The following is a 19,569-nucleotide window of genomic DNA, read 5'->3' as shown; positions in this document are numbered from 1 at the left end:
AGATCACCCCTTAAATCTTTTTATACTATAATCCTCCCAATATATAAAAGGCAATACAACACATTAACTACCCAAAAGGGCAATCGAAACCTCTCTTATTATGATTAAGATGTTAATTGACCTTTAATATGTGCACATGTGAGGACAAGAAGATTGGAGTAGATAAAAAGAAATAAATAAAAGAGGTCACAATGTACTGCATAAACGTGAGGCCTCAGAAGCACCTGAAGACACACACACACAGACTATGACATTTAAAAAGAAATATTTACTGTATTTCAACACAAGCATCAGTAAGATCTTGAACGAGACGAAGTGAGATGTTGAAAGATTTGTTTCCCAAAAAGACCTAAAAATCTAGCCAATTTTAGCCCCTCTGAAGTCTGTATACATAAAAAAAATCTACTTAAAGAAATTAAAACAAGTTTAATGGATACAAATCTGATGGTTCATGTAATCTTTGAGTCCCACTGAAAGCTAAGTTTAGCTGTTAAAACTGCACATGGTATCACTACCTTTTTTTTTCTCAACACTGAAGACTCGTCTGGGACACCTGACTTTTTTCCTGCCCACTACAGTTTTATTTAATCCATGACTAAAAGCAAGTTCAAAGTCTCCTAACGTTCTCCTGCAGTTAAACTGAGCTAACCGAACACTTTCAGTGCCAACTGTCTCTGAATAATAATTACTTCAACTGTTTTAAAACGGACTGTTATCCTGAGAAATCTGAGGCAAGAAATAAGACTTGCCTAATCTCTCCTTTATCGACCATATATTACTGATAATCTGACAGCCTCCACATTTATTTGGGGCAATACAGTATCATTGTTTTTCAGAGGAGTGGAAAACTCCAAACATGTCTCTCTGTTTCTGTTAATGAACGCATCAAAGTGTTTGGGAAAGTAAGGAAAACTGTGTAGATTTCAGGCTAACTCTGCTAAGATGGGTAACAACTGGTGCACCACTAAAACACTTCAGTTGGAGCATGTGCTCTTGGATTCCGACATAAATAGACTTTTGACAGTTTGGCTCAAAGGGCATAACAAACTGTTTCAAAATATCAAAAGAACACATCTTTACTCAGTGTTCTTCTCTCCCCATTATCTCTCCAACACATGTTGTCATTACAGCAGCTCTCTGAGCTCACTAGTGCATAGCCAATTCAGTAAAGTCTTTAATCACCACAGAAAATCAAACAACCTTGTCTTGCAGGAATACCGCCATTAGGTAGACAAAGAGTGCATGTGTGCCCATGTAGGTTTGATGGTATTATAGTTCGATCTCTATTAGTTTAAAGCATTTTTATACAAGCATTTTAGAGGATAATGCAGTGATAAGCAGACTAAAATCCCTTTGCTATAAGATACTGTCAAAGCTTTTGTAAGCTACTGACAATAATTCACACAAAAGGTTTAATATGTAACTTCTGTATAATGGATTATTTTAAATTCGATCTGTAAATCTAGGATTTGAGACTCATTAGTAAAGTTCTTATGGACAGGTTATCTACCTGTGTCCCAGACATGCAGCAGTGTATTATAACTCATTATCCATGTTTGCCTCTATTCTGAATCGCTAGGTGTTTAGTCAAGTCTGAAAAACAGAGCAACAAAAAAATGAGGGGTGGTATATGATACCCCTACCATATATATATATATATATATATATATAAATAAATAAAGATAACAAAAATGGAAAGTGATGAAAGAGCACAAAGAAAATGACGCAATGCTCTTAAGCTAACTGAATATGACTCCTTCAAAGCCAACAGTATACAGTCTACTGTATGAGTTCAACACCAGAGAGCGAAGAGAGCAAAGACTCCCTGCACTCCCCCGACTCTCTCTTTAGCTCCGTACACTCTTCTCTCGTTCTCTTTGCTGTGAGTGAGGTGATGAATGTGTATGTCTATCTCAGTTTCTATTAATAGTTTGGTGCAGGGCTGGAGGTGTCAAGGCTGGGGAGGGATGAGATCTTTCACCCTCTCCCTTACGCTCTCATAAACATACAGAATAAAAGCATGCTACCACAGAGTCCAGATGTAGCCGAAGTGGGGTGTAGGTGGGGGTCTGTTGAACGAAGCAGAGAAGAGGGGGGTAGAGGTGCAGGACAAAAGCCTGCAGCAGAGCTTCAAACAGGGTACTGAGTGATTTACTACCCATATGACAGAAGCACAGCAGAGCTACACAAACACAGTGACGCACGAGTAATAAGACACATAGACTGTCAAACAATGACGCAACAGTTTTATCCCTGTGAGCAGTGCGGTCTAACGTGTAAGAGACGAACAGTAGGTTTGATGGAGAATACTACTACCAGCTACACACTGAAACTTCCTACCTCTTGAGTTGGTAGCCAAGTCGGCCACTTTCTGAAATGCATCTAGGAAGGCGGCCACGGCAACCACTGTCGCCCTAGAAGAAATGAGAAAGACAAAGGTTGATTTAAAATAAAATGACAAAAAAATGTACTAAAAAAAATGAACTGCAGCATACAAGTGATGGTAGTCAAAGACACAAACAAATCTGATCATTTTAAGATGAAAAGAGCCACCCAACAGGGAGACGTTAGTGCAGTCCAGCATAACCGATAACTCTCTGCTACGTTCACCATTAAAACAGTGGACATCACGTGTGCTGCCTCCTACATGCTCTACCCAGGCAGCTCTCTCGCCTAAACCGCGATCACTTCCTTTAGCGGACCCTTTCCTGCTGTGTGCTACATATGAGAAAGGACAACTGTGGAAAAATACCCCGAAATTCATGTGTGAAAATGGCATAAATGTGCTAGAGTATCCTGAACATATTGTTTAGTGTGTATTTAGGTTAAAACTTGAATGTGCCCTGCTGTGTGAGGAATGTCTATGCAATTACTTAAGAGACCACTGGAATCTGTCTGGCTCAGCAGAGCGGCTCTCGAGTTTGCCACACTTACAGGTCAATGAAAGGATCAATGGGATCTACCCTGTTCGGCTGTGAAATGGAAGAGCGAGTGTGCAACTTAAACCGGCGTTCCGGTCATCTTGCATCGCTTAGCAAAGTGCAAGTGCAGTATAAACTACCTTTTAATCGTGGCAGATTACAGAAAGGGCAAAATCCAGTGCATCATAAAAATGAATGGAAGTCTTGTGTTGATTACTTTCTGTTTTACTCACTACAGAAACTGTCTTCCTAGTACACCAACTTGATTGCCGACCTGGCTGTCCGGCAGACCAGCTGTTGTGCGTGCTCGCAGCAGGCGGCTTAACTTGTCAGTGGGTTCGACAGTTAACGTACTTCAGATCTCCCATTGATTAAGATCACAGGTATAAATAGATGAAAGGCTCTCGGTGTGGGCACGTGCATGTATGTGATATCAGATCTACCAAACAGAGACTAGGCAACCGCAATCAGTCATGCGTGCCAGACAAAGAAAGACAATTGATGAGAAATTTTCCACAGCACTCCCAGCCACAATAGATTGTTTGTTCTAACACAGGGGATGTTAATTTGTCAAATACTTGTTAACTTCCATGGGTGAAGACAAAACCTTCATAACACAACCTGGGAGTTTCCCACTAGGAACTACGTTTCACAACAGGAAAAAACAACAACACATAACTGATTACAGGACAGAACTGCAAAGTATTAATATTCCAAGAAAAATGTACTACAGAAATAGCAATAACACATCAGGGTTGTAGCCACCATCGTATAGTCAGGTTCCATCCATGTTTTTTCTGTTCATAAAGGCTCCTTCTTCTTTTGGATAGTCCCTCTAAGGGTCTTCTGCCACCATCTCATCCTATTCCTAGCATCCTTCTTTGTCATATGAACCCTCTGCAAGTCACTACATCCATGAACCGTCTCCATGGTCTTCCTCCTCTGTTCACCATCCCTCCTTTGTACAAGTCCAAATCATCTCAAACTTGCCTTCTTTAACTTTTTCTCCAGCAATAATAGGTGATACATTCAAATAAGGTTTTAGTGTCACTAATTAGACATCTGCACAAATATGAACTGTTGTCACAATGCCCCCCTACTTTTATTCTTTATCAATTTTTCCCATTAAACATTTTTACTTTACTTAACTTTGCTCCAGGCATTCTTTGGATATTACATTTCTGCATGGATGATGGTGACTGAAAGCATAATGCCTCAGGCTACGAATGGGCTGTCGCCAGCATGGAGGCATGAAAATAGATGTTTATCCAAAGACACATACAAGGCAAGGCTGAAAGGTTTTTGCACAACACACCTAAACCTCAATCAATCTGTCAGCAGTTGTGTTGCAGTGTGGGTAGTGCTGGATCCTGGATACAACAGGAAGAAACAATGAAGGAATAAGCTAATTAGAAAATCAACCCTGGTTCTACAGCATTGACTTGACACCGTTTGCTTTATGTCTCACAGTATTATCAGGAGCGCAATAATAAATCGTTTTCTATTAATACATATCTTTTGGGATAGAAGGAAACTGGGTTTCAATCAAGAACAAGTGATGGAAATAAATTCTGCTTCACATACATTCCTAATGCTGACTTACATATAGTGTGCATTTGTATCTCACTGTTTCAATAAAGTTGTTTGGAGATATCTCAGAGGGGCCTTATGCAAGGCTGACAGAAAGGAAAAGCAGACCAGATGATAAACAACCCTGATGCAAAGATTAGTCAGAGCAGGGCTGTTAGGTGCTAACATCCTTCAAAGGACAAAACTTTTTCTTTATCGCTGCAAAAAAACTAATGCAATATTGCCTAACAAGTGTTGTGTTGTTTCAGAGCTGACCAAGAGATCCTGGGGTGTGTCCTGCGAATGGAAAAAGAAACATACGCGCAGGCAGACATAGATTCCTTTCTATTTCAAGCCCAGTGCGGGCACCAGAACAACCTCTAACTGATATCTGCCCCCACTAATTTATAACATGCACACATTGGTCTATGGATCATATTTTACGTGCATTTGCAGCAAAGTCAAGTTTAAGTCATTAATTCAAAGCAGACTTGTGCAAACACTGCTTTCAGCAACCCTGGCTCAAGACAACTTAAGTACAATATGTGGTAGTTAACCGTTACTTGTGATGATTATCTGCTTTTATCTGCTACATACTTTTGCAAGAAAATGCTATTAGTCTAGTTTTAACATTAATTCCAGCTCTGTGACCTTTTTGTGTTACAACACAAAGAAAATTGGTAACCCTAACCCAACTGGGAGGAGAACCTAGGGCCGATCCAGGACATGCTGGAGAGATTATGTCTTTTGGATACCTTGGGAATGCCTAGAAGAGCTGGATGAGGTGGCTGAGGAGAGAGAGGTCTGACTATCACTACTCAGAGTGCTGGTCCTGTGACACAGTCCCACATAAGGACTAGAAACGGATAAAATGGATGGATGATAAAAAAATTTAAAAAAAGTCTCAACATGCCAAAAATAAGACAGAAAAAAAAAAAAGAATCGGCTCTCGACACCAGTACAATAGTGACCTCACTTCTACCAATGGTCTTAAAATCTGCACACACCCCTGTTCTTGATTTAGCATAAATGACTTTAACATAACTATTCCAGAAGGCTTTGGTCAAGCCAATTCAAACTCCCTATACAGATTGACACAGTCCAGCAAAGTGCACTTTCTGACAATGATACATTCAGCACCACTGCCCTCACAGCCCTATTCTTAGTGCAGCAGAAACTGGAAAGAAACTGGAGCAAGTTTGAGTAGGAAGAGGGTCTGTTCAACTCAAATTGATAGCTCTTTATCAATAAATGAATCTATATACATATCCTACTGCTTATTTGAGCCAAGTAAGTTTTTCTAAAGATAGAAAAATAGTTCAAATCCAACACGAGCTGTCTTTTTAAGGTTTATGTTGGTCTCTTTCAACAGAAAATGAACTTAAAAGCAGACTGGTGGGGGACCGTATCAAAGTCCAGCTTGGACACAGCTGTGTCAACCTCGGTACACCAAACAGACCAAACACTGACAAGTTAAAGGAGGACTGTCATTAGAAATCAGTTAGCCTATATTCCACCCTGCCTTCCTTCTTCAAAGCTCTGTTCTATACGCAAACACATGTGTATATATTTGTGCGTGTGTGTGTGTGTGAAACTCTTTAGAACCACAAAGAGCAGAGGGAAAAAAATGACAGAACTACCCGAACACTGTAATTGGTTGATTTCCTAGTTACTTCGTAGGGGAGAGGAGGGCAGAGGGGCTAAATTACAGAGTAGTCTGCCTTAGGGCATCATTACACACACAGACATATGCCGCTAACACCGCTGGCTAGTCACTTATCCAGGCCAAGGAGGGAAGGTGGGTGTGTTTGTGTCGTACTCTGCGTATGCGTTTGTGTGTATGTGCGCCCCTCTATGTAGTCCACTCCCCAAACAGATTACAGAGGACTGTGGGTTGGGGGTTGTGATGTAGTCAAAGGGGCTATTTTTGCATTTGTAATGGCTTGAGAGAGGCTTTAAAGGCAAAAGAATTAGTCTTATTTGTAGGTCACCATGAGCAATCCTGCACTTATTAGTGATCCAGCAGCAAGGGCATCATTAAAGGCACCCATATGCAACAACCACTGCAGACTGTAGCGGGTGTAGGCCAAGATTAATCAGAAACATTAAGTCTAAAATGATCCTGTGAAGGATGAAATGTTTTCTGAGAGCATCAACTGGCTCATCCTCACAGAGCTGTCCAACTGACACAATGACTATACATTACATGCCACGAAGAAGGCAAACAATCATCCAGCTACCACTAGTGTACTGAGACTAAATAAAAAGATCCTAGTGTAAACTCACTAGTGTAAACCCCACCCCAAGTCAAAATCAGCAGGTTTGTACTTTTACCAATGTTCGGAGACCCAGACACACAAACACTGTTCTGCTAAACAACCAGTCATTAGCAAAGAGGTCACAAATACTCCCCTGAGCCTTAGCATGCCAGGGTCACATATTTAACCCCTGAATGATGGAGACGCTTGAATAACATATCACCATTAATCAGCCCTAATAGTGAGAAAATGGACAAAGAGGACATGGAATTCCTCTTGGAAAGAATTGTTAAGTCACTGAGCCTTTATACAGCTGTCCCTGTTAGTCTGTTTGAGGACACGTGGACACTTAAATGGAAAGAAAAATGCCATGCACTGTTAATCAAAGAATAATTGAAACCACAGGACACTTGTGTTTGCAGAACCCAATGGACAATGAGCTTTTATTTCAGCTGTCATAAGTTATTGGACTGGTGACACGTGCCCACTTAAAAACTACTAGGAGAGGTGGCTGGGATTGGCATCCATTGTTAGAGGACGACTTGGAATAATAACGGCAAAAGGTGTGTAACTGTACAACAGAGGAATGTCCTAAAGACGGGAAAATGATGAAGAGGGAAATGTAAAAGACCCCTGTGCAGTATTGCTAATGGATGAGACGTTTGTGTAAATTCCATTGCTCATTCGTGAGGTACCATAGAAGTTACGCAATAGTGATTTGGGAGTCTATCCCATGACACATACATGTTAGAGACTGATATTGCTATAGAGCAATTCTTCAATACCCCATATTTTGCAAGCGAATCATCAGCTGTGTAAGTGATGAAGGCAAAAACCAGGATATATGTATTTATTCACTTAATTGTGCCATTGGCGTGCATGAGATATTATTATTATTAGACTAAATAATGTGTTGTTTTAGTTAATCAGCCCTGTGTTTATTATCCCACCTATCTGAATTTGCTCAAACGTCATCACAAATGCAACGATTAGTGATGTACTTGTTGTTAAAAAAAGATTGTAAACCCCGAATCTTTAGATTTTCGTATATATTATGTTTATTTTATCATCCCCTTGTGAATATGGTGTTATTCTCCGTTTGTTTGTCACATTCAGCACACAGATGAAAATATGCACCTGTTAAACCTCGCAATTTTGAAAAAGAAAAGGCTACAGTCTTATCATTAAACTGCACATGTCACGTTTTCATTTGTTGGTGATTAAGCTTGTGACATGGAAGCTTCAGAGAATGACACAGACAGGTAACAAATTTGAGGAAAAACCCAAACCCTTAGACCACCATAACAAGGGGATCCAGTGGGTCTGCTGTGCTAGTTCCTCTTGTCCATTTAGAGGAAATGGTCACAGCAATACAAAGATGTTCATGTGCAAGTAATCTCCTTTAGCCTGTAAAAATTTATAACCTGTTGTGATTAGTCTCGAGAATGATAATGCCCCCATCTATTAGGTTATGCAATATCTACCTCTATGAGTAAAAGACATAAAAACACACATACACATGCACAAAAACATGCTCTCACCTGAGCTGCGACTGCAGTTTGCCTGCCTTGGTGATAAAGTCCTCCCAAATAGGGTAGCTGCTCTGTGGAAGTAAAAAAAGAAAAAAAGACTCAATCATGACTGACTGACAAGATCTCATGACATGATCAGATTTCATTTTTCCCACAGTTGCATAAGAATTAAACCGATAAAGGTCATACTGATGCCTCACCTCACCTGCAGGGCTAAACAAATCTAAACTAAGGTTTAGGCTTCCCTATGCAACCAAACCCCAAAATAACATGTTTTTCCACCTTATCAACAGCAGACCTGAGGGTTTCTGGAAATAAATTAAAGCTAAAAATGAATCAATCAGTTGTATGCAAATGAAAATCATTGGCTCTCCCAAAAATCTGGCTTTCATTTCACCCATGTTTTGTTCAATATTTCCTGCACAGACACATTTAACTGAAAAACAGGAATGGGCTCAACGACGTCCTGCGCGTGTTAGATTTCAAAATGGGTCAGAGATGTCTTTTAGCTCTAATACTATGGTATAATGAGCCTGGTTCCCAATAGGGGGGCTTTAAATGTTTCCTAATTCAGGTCCCGGGCTGAAAATAGCTGAAGAGTCTTTTATCAAAACCATTAAAGAGACCAAGTGGCCTAATCCATCGTCAAGAGGAGCTAGTAAGGGAGCACAAGATAAAATGATGACTATAGCATGAGCACATGTTTGCCATTAATGTGTTACTACTGTCAGAGGCCTGAGGAATGTTATGTTATGCTGTCAAACTTTACACCCAAACACCATCCCTAGTCTCTACTACTCCTGGTAGTAGAGACTAGGGATGGTCTCTATCATTCTTTGAATAATGCAGTCACCCTTACATCACCTCTGCCCATCTTCTCTCATCGTGTCATCCTGGTCCCCTCTGCAAACCTCCTGTTGACTCTCTCTCTCTAAACATCACCAAGACGAATGAGCTTCCCCTGCATCTACCCTATCCTGCCATCACTCCTTAACAGATTAGGCTTACATACTGTGAAAGGTTACAGTAGGCAGGCATATCTTCATCAGCTGTGCCATAAAAGACAATGGGAATTTGAATCTTTTTTGTTTAGATTACTACGTGCATTTGCACATTTTTATTGGCACTACCTTGCAAGCAGAGTGGCCTGACAACCAAAAAAAAAAAAAATTCAGTGGAGCAGGGAGTGAGGCGTGAAGAAGGTCTCATAACAAACTTTCTGACTCCATCAGGCAGGCCATGTCAGAGCCTTCAGACCCTGTGGGTAGGTTTCTACACTGACAGCTAGGTCCCCGGGCATTCCATTAGGCAAACACAACAGCTGGGGAATCAGCTAATTGTCTCATCAGCCAAGCTCTGTCAAAAAATAACATCAAAACAAGACGCCCTAGTTTTGTGACTGCCCCAGTTAGCCTTTAATGTTGGTCACTACATCTGCTTCAAACTGGAGCAAATAAGAAGACTGCATTGAAACGTAACAAAACACATACCGCAAAAAAGCAAAACAAAAGAAGCAGGGCAATTTACATTATGGCCACACAAGCTGATAACCATCAAGTGAAAATCATTTTTCTATTCGTATAAATGCATACAAGAGGTTAGGGTTGATTTTAAGCTGAGATCAAAAGCCTGGCTCTAAGTGTAAGTTTAAACTTAGCTAACCAACCACGGCTCTCGTTTACCAGTTACCAGGCTGCTGTTAGGGGAGTCAAGTAGCTAGTTATGTTTTGGATGTGGCTCTTTGGTAAATTAAGTGATAGTGTAAAGTTTAAAAGGCTTACTTTCATGTCTGCGATAACAGTTTGAAAGAGTCCTCCGAGCGCGCTGCATTCCTTCTCGATAACAGCCTCCATTTTTCAGGACCAACTCCAGCGGTCAGTCCCGACTCCGAGAGCCGTTTTCACTTCACCTCCTCCGCTCTCCACGAAAAACACAAACTCTACACAACCCTAAAACTGATTCGTAAAAAAAAATCAAGGAAACCCGCGAGAAATAACGTCGACTGCTCTAGTAACTTTTATCGCGAGGAAACACTGGCCGTTTTATTCTGCTGAGGTGCACCGTAACTACTTCAAATCAAAAGAGGCTGTCGGGACGAAAAGAAATTTAAATCCCCCTCTCCCCTCCACGCCGCCCCGCTCATATCCATAACTGAAGCGCCAAGATACTGTTTGGAAGTCTGCCAATCGAAACGCATAAAATCCACGATGTTCAGCTGATAACGTTATTCCGCAGCTTGACAGGTAGCTTTAATATCGACACCCGAGGTTTGCCCTTACTTCACAACACTGAGAGGGAGAAAAAGCAGTAACGAGCCGTCAAGCCTAGCCGAAAGATACAAAAAGTGCACTTCCGATCGCCTGTTTGTCATCAAAATAAAGCATCAACTTACTGGAGGATCTAAGGTCATAGCTTGTTCGGCGTTGTAATTATATCATTAATAGACACAAATAACCAATCGAACATAATTTAAAATTGAATACTACGACCTGGTGGTAGCTCAAGGTTTTTATTTTTGGTTTTTATTGTGAAGTACCTACGAAGGAGTCTTGTTACTTCCGGTTTAGGCTGCTGCAGATGTGCAGGTGAAGTAACGCACGTTTACAAGTGACTTCTAGCGTATCCTTAAGCAAGTCTGATTTTGTTTGTTTGTTTGTTTAATTTTTAGTTCAAATAGCACAGAAACAACGACTGAACGTGTTATTTCAATGAATCAGAAACGTGTTTCAAAAATGTTTTATTTCCTATAAATGTAGTTTGACTTCGAAAATATTGAGACCGCAGTGATAAAGCAAATTATTTCAAAAATACATCATCATACATTCTTGTTGGTGCAAATTCAGTTGCTATTTAAACTGAACATAGTTTAGGATATGTTAATTTAGAAAAGTGACGCAACAAATCACAACAGTTTTATTAGCAAAGCACGACATCTAGTGGTCGAAATAAAAATCACAAGATAAAATCACCGCAAGGGACTTTATTAATCCAGGAGGGAAATATGCTGAATATGCTGTATTTCCATGCAGAAATTGCAGTTTACTCGCACTCATACTTTTTATTCAATACATCTTGAAAAGTTCATAATCATTCTCAACACAAAAGCTGATACATTTTGAAACATAGAGGACTTATATATGCATCCTGTAGTAGTAGAGTAACAGTGAAATCAAATATGTATAACTATGTATTAGAAAAAATATACTATAGCAACACTTTGTAAGATCCAGTAAGCCCTGTGAAATAATTCATCTCAAACAGATACAGGACAATGACTTGCAAAGGAAAGTACACCCTTTCAGTTATAATGTTTTGCATATCAGGTCATAATAAAAGTCATCTGATCCGTACCAGATCTTAAAATTAGGCAAATGCAGCCTCTGATGAACAAAAACACATATTACAACATATTACAGTGTGTCATTATTTATTCAGCTAAAACTAAGCTAAAAATGCAGAAGCAGTGTGTAGAAAAATTTTGTTACTGCTTCCATAGGAATTAATAGGAAACTAACAGCCAAGTGCTGCAAGTGTGGGAACCTCTGTAAAAGCAAAGGTTATGTCAGTTTACTGGTCTGGATGTGTGTTAACGTGATACCACAATGTTCTCAAGAGTGGATATGCCAGCAATTTCAGAGTGGGTCAAATTGCTCTACAACAATGTGAGAGACTGATAAAGTCATACAGAAACCTATTAGGTGAACAGTAATAGCTATTGGATGAAGGGAGCTTTTTTTCTCTACAAATTGCTTTTGTATTTTGACTTAGTTTTTGTTAAATAATTAATGGAACACTGTGACATGTCATGTTTTGTTCATCTGAGGTTGTATTTACCCAACGTTAACACCTGTAAGGCTAAATGACTTTTAATAATGTTCTATTATGTAGAATTGAATTTCTTTTTAAATATACTTGTATCTAAGGTAACTGGAACTGGAAATGTAATATTACGAAATAAAATAAAAATATCCGCTAATAATCACATCACAATTAGCTCTACTGATTAGGATTTTACACAAGCAGGGACATTTTTGTGTAGGTTGTAAATACAATAAAGCCTCGTTATTTTAGATTGAGAAACATTTTGCTAAAATATATAGATGGAAAAGATGGAGACAGAACTCCAACTGTCAGAGTGAGGACTTGGAGGGTTTCATACAGTTGAAAAGAGTCAAAACCAGCTTATACATGATAATTGAAACTCCCAGCAACAAGACTCGTGCGTTCATAAAACCCTGCACTGTAATTTAAAATGTTCTGACTTTGGCAACTCTTAATTACAATATTAAAAACCCCCAAAAACAAACAAACTGTTGACTGTGACAGACAAGTTAGTTTTATTTTTTTAATTTACGACTTTTATTTGTTGCTCTAAAATGCATTTAAAATATCAAACAATCAAAAACATATTAATTTAACACTATTTTAAATTAACAATATGTTCCAGTTACCTAACACAAACAAAAGTATGCAGCAAAAACAAATCATAAATCACGTACCGAGTAAGATAGTTATTCATTTAAGCGGTTTAATAAGGCATCAACACAATTAAGTATTAAGGTCAAATATTAAAACATTCTATTTAAAATATACTTTTTAACAAAAATTAATGAACAGGTTAAATTATTGATTTTATTTATCTGTAAGTCACTGAAGTCAGCTACATTACCAGTAATGACCAAGTCTGCAGTAGGTTACAATATTTTGAAAAACATTCAATCAAAAAATATTAAGACATTCAAACACCAGATCCACCTTCATTTTAAGCCACATGAACATTTCATGACAGCAGTGTTAAAATCAGAGTTCACAGCGCCTTAGCACCAAGGTATGTCAGCGACACTGGGATTAAGAATATGCCTGCTGTTTGTAGTCTGTGAAACATATTGTGCCATCAAAGTAATCTAATCTAATATTTGTAATGGAACTAAAAATGGGAATTGTTTCTTCCAGTGAAGCAGTGATTTAGAAACTGGGACATTATCTGTTTGCTTAACGTAGCAGGGAGGAAAACAAAACTCGAGCATCATTTGAATTATTTTAATGACCCTCACTAGTTTCACAGTCCTGTGCAATATAACCACTCACAGCGTTCCTTATCTTCCCATATCAATTTTGAGTGATTAGCATCAAAAGTTGCAAAACTCTCGGTTAATAAATCAAATCTATACGCTGATAACGAGCCCTATAAGTACTGTTCTTTATCCATGTCCTCAAAATACCTTTATCAGCCCTGTGTGAATTTACGTGAATTTCGTGATTTCGATATCTCAAAATAAATTACTGCAGAAACATTAACATCCAGACATCTTGCCAGATGTTTTGTCTGAGGCTGAGAATTTCGTCATCTATATTTTTCCACCGTAGCTTTGATGTGGTGATCACTTTCTGACAAGAGCGTCGTAATAGGAAATAACAGTGTGCGCTTTGCCGAACTCAGTAGCAGAGCTCTCTAAGGAGCACTGCACAATGTGGCTCATGTTTTAATACATGTCGAAGTTATGAAGCAGGAAGTTGGAAAATCAAGTTGTGTCCATTTTCGCAGTTACTTCCTCCACCTCTTGAAGCCCATCACCATACTGCAGCCATAGCATAGTGTCACCACAAAGGCAAATATCTGGGACAGAGAAGAAAGGGGGTTAACCAACATTATGGCCATTATGGAACTACCAGGCCAAATATTATAGCCTGGCAGTTCCAGCTAAAAGCTGGGCACAACAGATGCTCTTTTCTCTTTATAAAACATGACACATGCTTTCACGTTACCAAGAGCTGTATGCAAAAATCTAAATGCAAACCACAGGCCGTATGTAAAAGGTGGACAAAGTCACCATGACAGCACTCACTGGTTAGTGAAGAAGTGTTGAGAAGCCTCAAACTGAGCATTTTCTCTGTTGTTGTACTGAGGTTTTGAACCCAGACATGGTGAGCAAGGAAACACGGCATGATGACAGGCTAGTGTCTTTATCCTGCTTTTCAAGCCTAATGGGACCACAAGGTCATAAGGTGGCAGATCAAAGGGGCTGAGGACCACTTCCTACAGACTTCTATACAGACAGGCATCTATGTGAAACCAGAGGAATTCCCCCCTGCTGGCCATTAGAAAGCGACTGACTTAAGAATGTTCGTCTTTTATATACAGTCTATGTCCAAAACCAAAGCAGCAAGGGGTAATTATAATGAATGGACCTTCTGTAAAACCACATGTACTGTTGCTGGCAGTCGTGCAACTATATTATAACTAGTGCTGTCAAAATTACCGCATTAACACAAATTAATCCGCCATCACGGTCAACACGATTAAAATTTTTATCGCAATTAACGCATCTGGAGTGCAGGATGACTCAAAATCCCTTAAGTGTTTCTGTCAATGCATTTGTCGGGCAGTTTGTCCAAGCAGAGTTACCTTCGCACATGCGCAAATGGGCAGTTGATCTGGTAGTGATGGGCAGCTGAAGGTGATAAACGCACACTGGCCCTCTCGATGGGAAATTTGAGTATTAAAAAATAACAAGACGGAACAGTCGACCGACACAAAGTATTATGCACATTGTGCAGGAAGGAATTTTCTTTTCACCGAAGCACTTCCAGCTTAAAATATCACATTGACGCGAAGCATATGTTAGTCGGGGATGCTGCTAGCACTTTGGCTAATGCGTCACCCAGCTGCAACAAACCACTCACGGAGCATCGGGGACTCAGTAAGTCTACCTCGGACATATTGACTGACGCAATTGCCAAGTGGATTGCAACAAACCTCAGACCTATTAAAATTGTTGAGAACACACGCTTTACATAGCTTTGGTTCCTCGTGTCAAGGACTTGAAGGTCCTCCCCAAAAGTCTTTGTGTTTATTCTGCATTTACTTCATTATGTTGCATAAATGTCAGTTACAAGCTTAAATATAAAGTTAATTGCAATTAGGCTATTGATCAGGTAATTGCGATTAATTACAGAAAATTGTGCGATTAATTAGTTAATCTATTGACAGCACTAAATTACATTTTTTTTAATCTTTCAACAACACTTGCAATATCAGAGACTGAATGTGACAACATATACAGGACTTACCGTGGCTACCACATTAATACTGTACTGCCTGCCATCCAGGAATGTCAAAATATTGCCGCGAGGTTTCAATATGCATGCGGTTTGGTTTGGTAGAATCTTGATGGCAGCTGCTGTTGTTGCTGCCTCCAACACAAAGGCGGCAAAGTAGAAGAGGAGAGCTATGAAATGGTAAAAAAGATCCTGAGAAAAAGAAGAGGAAACACATTATGCACTTTTAGCTTTCAGGGATAAACAACTACAGGCAAGAGTTTTCTTTTTTTCTTCTTTTTTTTGATAAAATTGTTGAACAGCTTAGATTTCATTACTCGGTCCTTATGCCAGTACATGGGAATAAATAAAAGCCCAACTTGCACAACAGTGTTCTAGTCACCGTGGCCTCTTGCACTTTGGAATATATATCAAATTATATTGACAAAGAGAGGCATACAAGACGACGCAAGAAGTGATTTAAACTAGTGCAGTGTAAAGATGTTTAATGAGAGTTTGTGCTGCCGACTCGGTGAGCCTCGTGGATCTACAGGCAGGTCTTTGTTGTGTTTTAGTGTGAGCTCATCATCCATGTCACTCATTGTTCAGATGAAAACAAACAACACCACAAGCCGCTCTTGGGGCGGGGCTCAGAGCCTCAGGCCAGCGTGGCTCTGTCTGAGAGCCCAGACTGGACACAGACATGAGTCCTTTATAATCACAACACAAGAACAAGGCACAACTTCTGGCATTTTTACTTATATTTAAACATCATAACATAGTTATTGCACTAATTAAACTTTTTTGGCTTCCTTTGCTGTGATTTATATGTTTTACTTCAATTCGAATGCTCAATGTTTTGATCCAGTCTTGGGTAGCATCTTCAGTCACATGTCTTGAAGCTTTGCTCATTTCACTTTAAAGCGATTGAGTGATTGTAAAATGAAGAAGTTATCTTATCTCAGTGGGCCATATAAAGTGATGCATAACCCAACAAGGGAATCCATAAATCCTGCGAGAGTCAGGGTAAAAAATGATACATTTGTGAACATTGCATTGCCTTTTGTCATTGATTCAAAGCCCTATAATGTCTTGTGTCATTTTCCAAGTTCTCTAGTGTGCTAGAAATGTAAAAGATTTGAACAGTTCACAGATGTGACCGAATATCTACAACAAAAACAAACGAATGAACATTACACAATTTACCTGCAGTCACACTGACAAAGCCTATTAATTTAGATGCAATAAAGGAGACTGTACTCAACAGCTAGCTCAACCAGCTAAACAGAAAACCGACAACAGCTGTGATACGTATATTAGTCTATTGTAATATAACAATGTGCAATTGTCTAAACAGGTTTACTGACTCAACTTTAAGAGGGGAGTCTTTATTTGATATGTAGAAACTTCAATGCACCAGTTTGCTAAAATACCGTCTATGCAGTAAAACTGACTGGATTGCAGTTTTCCCACTTAAACAGATCTCCAGTGCGCATGCCACAAACACACATTAACCAGTGGTTAAATTTAACCCACTGGCTTGCCTTTCTTTTTAAACTAAATTATTCCATTTACAGGTTCTTTCAGATCACTGTCTGCTATCTCATAGCAGTTTATGATATGTGACTTTGCTGCTTTTCCAGATTGAGTCAGAGCCTCTCTGATTTACTTATCGCACACCAAACCTTGGTAAATATTTAAATATTTCATTTGAGTGCATTATAGAGGGGGCTCAAAATGAATGTGCAAGTTGGCATGTTTAAAAGAGGATGCTAGGAATTGGGTGATGCGGAGGCAGGTGATCTTTTGTGGCGACCCCAAAAGGGACCAACCGAAAGAAAAAGAAGATGACAGACAGGAAGCTTGACAAACTAATCTATCAACAGCTTACCAAGAAGTTCCAGTCAGTATTGATGCGGTCAGCCAAACCAGTGATGAGGAGAGCGAGGTAGGCGGAGGAGAAAACGAAGGTGGTTACAGACACAAACATCACCCACCCCTGCAGCAGGGGCACCGGCACATTGGACGACGCCACCAGGATCCATACTAGACCACCAAATAACTGGGGACACACACAAGAACCTGCATTAGTGACGGACGCAGTTATTCCTAGAGCTGGGCGATATATCGAGTTTTTTTAAAAATATCGATATATTTTCATACGAGATATAAGATGTGACAACATCGTTTATATCGATATAGTCTATGTTACGTTATAATTATACTTGTGGAGCCGCAAGTTTGCCTCTTTCGTCCATTTTTGTCTCTACGCTGCGTTACTGGGCCTCGCCTCTCCTTCACTGAGCACAACTCCCCCTCCCCCATAGCTTCACCTGCAGGCAACGACAAGATGAACACGGCAAATCTCCGTTAACGAGTTACCGCAAATTAGCATTACGGCTACCGTAATGGAGCATCGCGGAGTAATACGTACTGTGCTTCAACGTAATATTACCGTATTGTGTGTGTGTGTGTGTATAAGGACCATAAATGGCACCTGTTAAGAGACACGGTTACAAAGAGGATTTCAAACTCCAGGCTGTCAGTCACGCAGTAGAAGTTGGGAACAGAGCAGCTGTGAAATCTGTCTGTCTTTGTTATTATGCTCAGCGTCTATTAGTTTACATTTTGACTGCACAATTGTGAGCTTTTTGTTATGCACAAAAACAACATTGTGTTCTTTTATTTATGGAGCATTATTATTTAATAAATGCTGATAATTTATTTTTGAGTAATTTCTTCATGTACATCTATGCTGTATGTTAATAAAAGTGCCTGATTGACATCTGGGACACAGCTTTGACTAAACTCTCTTTTTGTTCTTACCATATGGCTTAAAAAAATTATATCGAGATATATATCGTATATCGCCATCCAGCTAAAAAAATATCGAGATATGAATTTTGGGTCATATCGCCCAGCTCTAGTTATTCCTATATTTTTTTCACTGCATTAGCAAGGCTGCTTTGAATGAGCCTGCTTCTATCTACTATCTCATCTACTTGCGTCACAGTGTGCAAATTCCTTAGACCATTTTCTTTTAGAGGTAACATGAGGGCAGCGAGTCAGCAAAACATATTATTTTATACTACTGCATCAGCCTGTGCATTCTTAAAAGTGATTTAAATGATATTGTAATGTTCTTTTGAAACACACCCTGAGGCTACAGTCAGTTTTGTTTCTTGACAAAAGCAATCTGTTTTATTGTTTTCAAGGTACAGCAAGTTTTAAAGCAGACTATGAGGATGCATATGTTGTTGCTGCTTGGAGCATTTGGATACCGATCGGCAACAGAATGTAAGTCAAACTGCCATAGCTACAATGACTCATTCTGGAGAAAGACTAGCGTTGATAATGACAAGTTTTATTCAGTGGAAACACCTTTAGCATTAGCAAAGTTTGATATCAGTCACAAGAAAAAATTGGCAGACTGAAGGAGCGTTTAATAAGGCTGTATCTGCGACAGACAATTAGTAAAATAACCACCAAGATTAGAGGACGCATGTAAAGGTGGAGTTGAGGTCACCTTGCCGAGTTATAGGATGCATTTCACTGCTGGCACTGCAGATGCAAACAAGAAGTTATCTGCTCACTTATTAAAGTCTTAAAGTCATAAATAGTTCGTAAGGAGATAACGCTCGTAGACCAGCAGAGTTACAGAGCTGCTGGTAAGGAAACACCGTGACGAAGAGTCACAGTGCGTAGCGCTGACAACGACACTGAGAAAGAAAAAAGGGAGAGAAATGGGAGGAAAAAAATTCTACAAATAAATGTCTAACTGGACTTTAACTGCAAGAATCATCAATTATTAATAAAGACAAAGTGACTATATACACACACACACACACACATTGAGGTCACTGATAAATGTACGAATAAAACCAACAGGTGCACCTTTTGTTCGCTCTCTCCTTTCTAAATATAAAAACAACACTTACTATTTCTAAACAGAGGAGGGCTCCGGAATAGGTCCTCAACACGCCCGGTCCCAAAGGTAAAGTAATAGTTGCCGTTGGAAACGAGGTGGCAGCGGGGTTGACAGCGGGGTTGACAGCGGGGTTGGCGGCTGGTTCCGACATCTCTCCTGTTTCTGTCTGCCCCCTTTCTCTTTCCCCCTCTCTCTCTCGCCCTCTTGTCTCCCACTAAAAAGAGCCCGTTAAACAAAGGACCGTGACAGCGAGAGAAATTCCTCAGGCGTCATATATCCCCAGAACAGGTCGGACAGGTGCTGGGGCCACTCCCTGGAAGACC

General features: G+C 39.7%; 2 protein-coding genes across 8 annotated transcripts in view; both read right to left on the bottom strand.

Annotated features, from left to right (window-relative positions):
* LOC309716787 (protein MTSS 1-like) overlaps window positions 1-10,652 on the bottom strand; it is a 46,467-nt gene extending 35,815 nt beyond the window's left edge. For 5 of the 7 annotated variants that reach the window (XM_082550820.1, XM_082550826.1, XM_082550824.1 and 2 more), the window contains exons 1-3: window positions 10,062-10,651; window positions 8,290-8,351; window positions 2,341-2,414 (exon numbers count right to left, since the gene is read on the bottom strand). In XM_082550820.1, the coding sequence (XP_082406946.1) occupies window positions 2,341-2,414; window positions 8,290-8,351; window positions 10,062-10,133 (208 nt within the window). In that variant the 5' untranslated portion in view covers window positions 10,134-10,651. Of the gene's footprint in view, window positions 1-2,340; window positions 2,415-8,289; window positions 8,352-10,061 lie in introns of all 7 variants that reach the window. The other 2 variants (XM_082550821.1, XM_082550825.1) reach the window with 1 other exon arrangement.
* Window positions 10,653-12,898: 2,246 nt separating this feature from the next.
* On the bottom strand, window positions 12,899-19,569 carry mal2 (mal, T cell differentiation protein 2). Its single transcript, XM_082550677.1, has 4 exons — window positions 19,257-19,569; window positions 17,210-17,380; window positions 15,352-15,531; window positions 12,899-13,897 (listed from the first exon to the last, which is right to left on the bottom strand). Exons 1-4 carry the CDS (start codon window positions 19,395-19,397, stop codon window positions 13,826-13,828), a joined length of 564 nt encoding a protein of 187 aa, XP_082406803.1. The 5' UTR covers window positions 19,398-19,569; the 3' UTR covers window positions 12,899-13,825.

The sequence above is a fragment of the Aulonocara stuartgranti genome, assembly GCF_965226115.1.
Source record: "Aulonocara stuartgranti genome assembly, chromosome: 11".
NCBI lineage: Eukaryota > Metazoa > Chordata > Actinopteri > Cichliformes > Cichlidae > Aulonocara > Aulonocara stuartgranti.
This window is presented reverse-complemented; position numbering and strand designations above follow the sequence as displayed.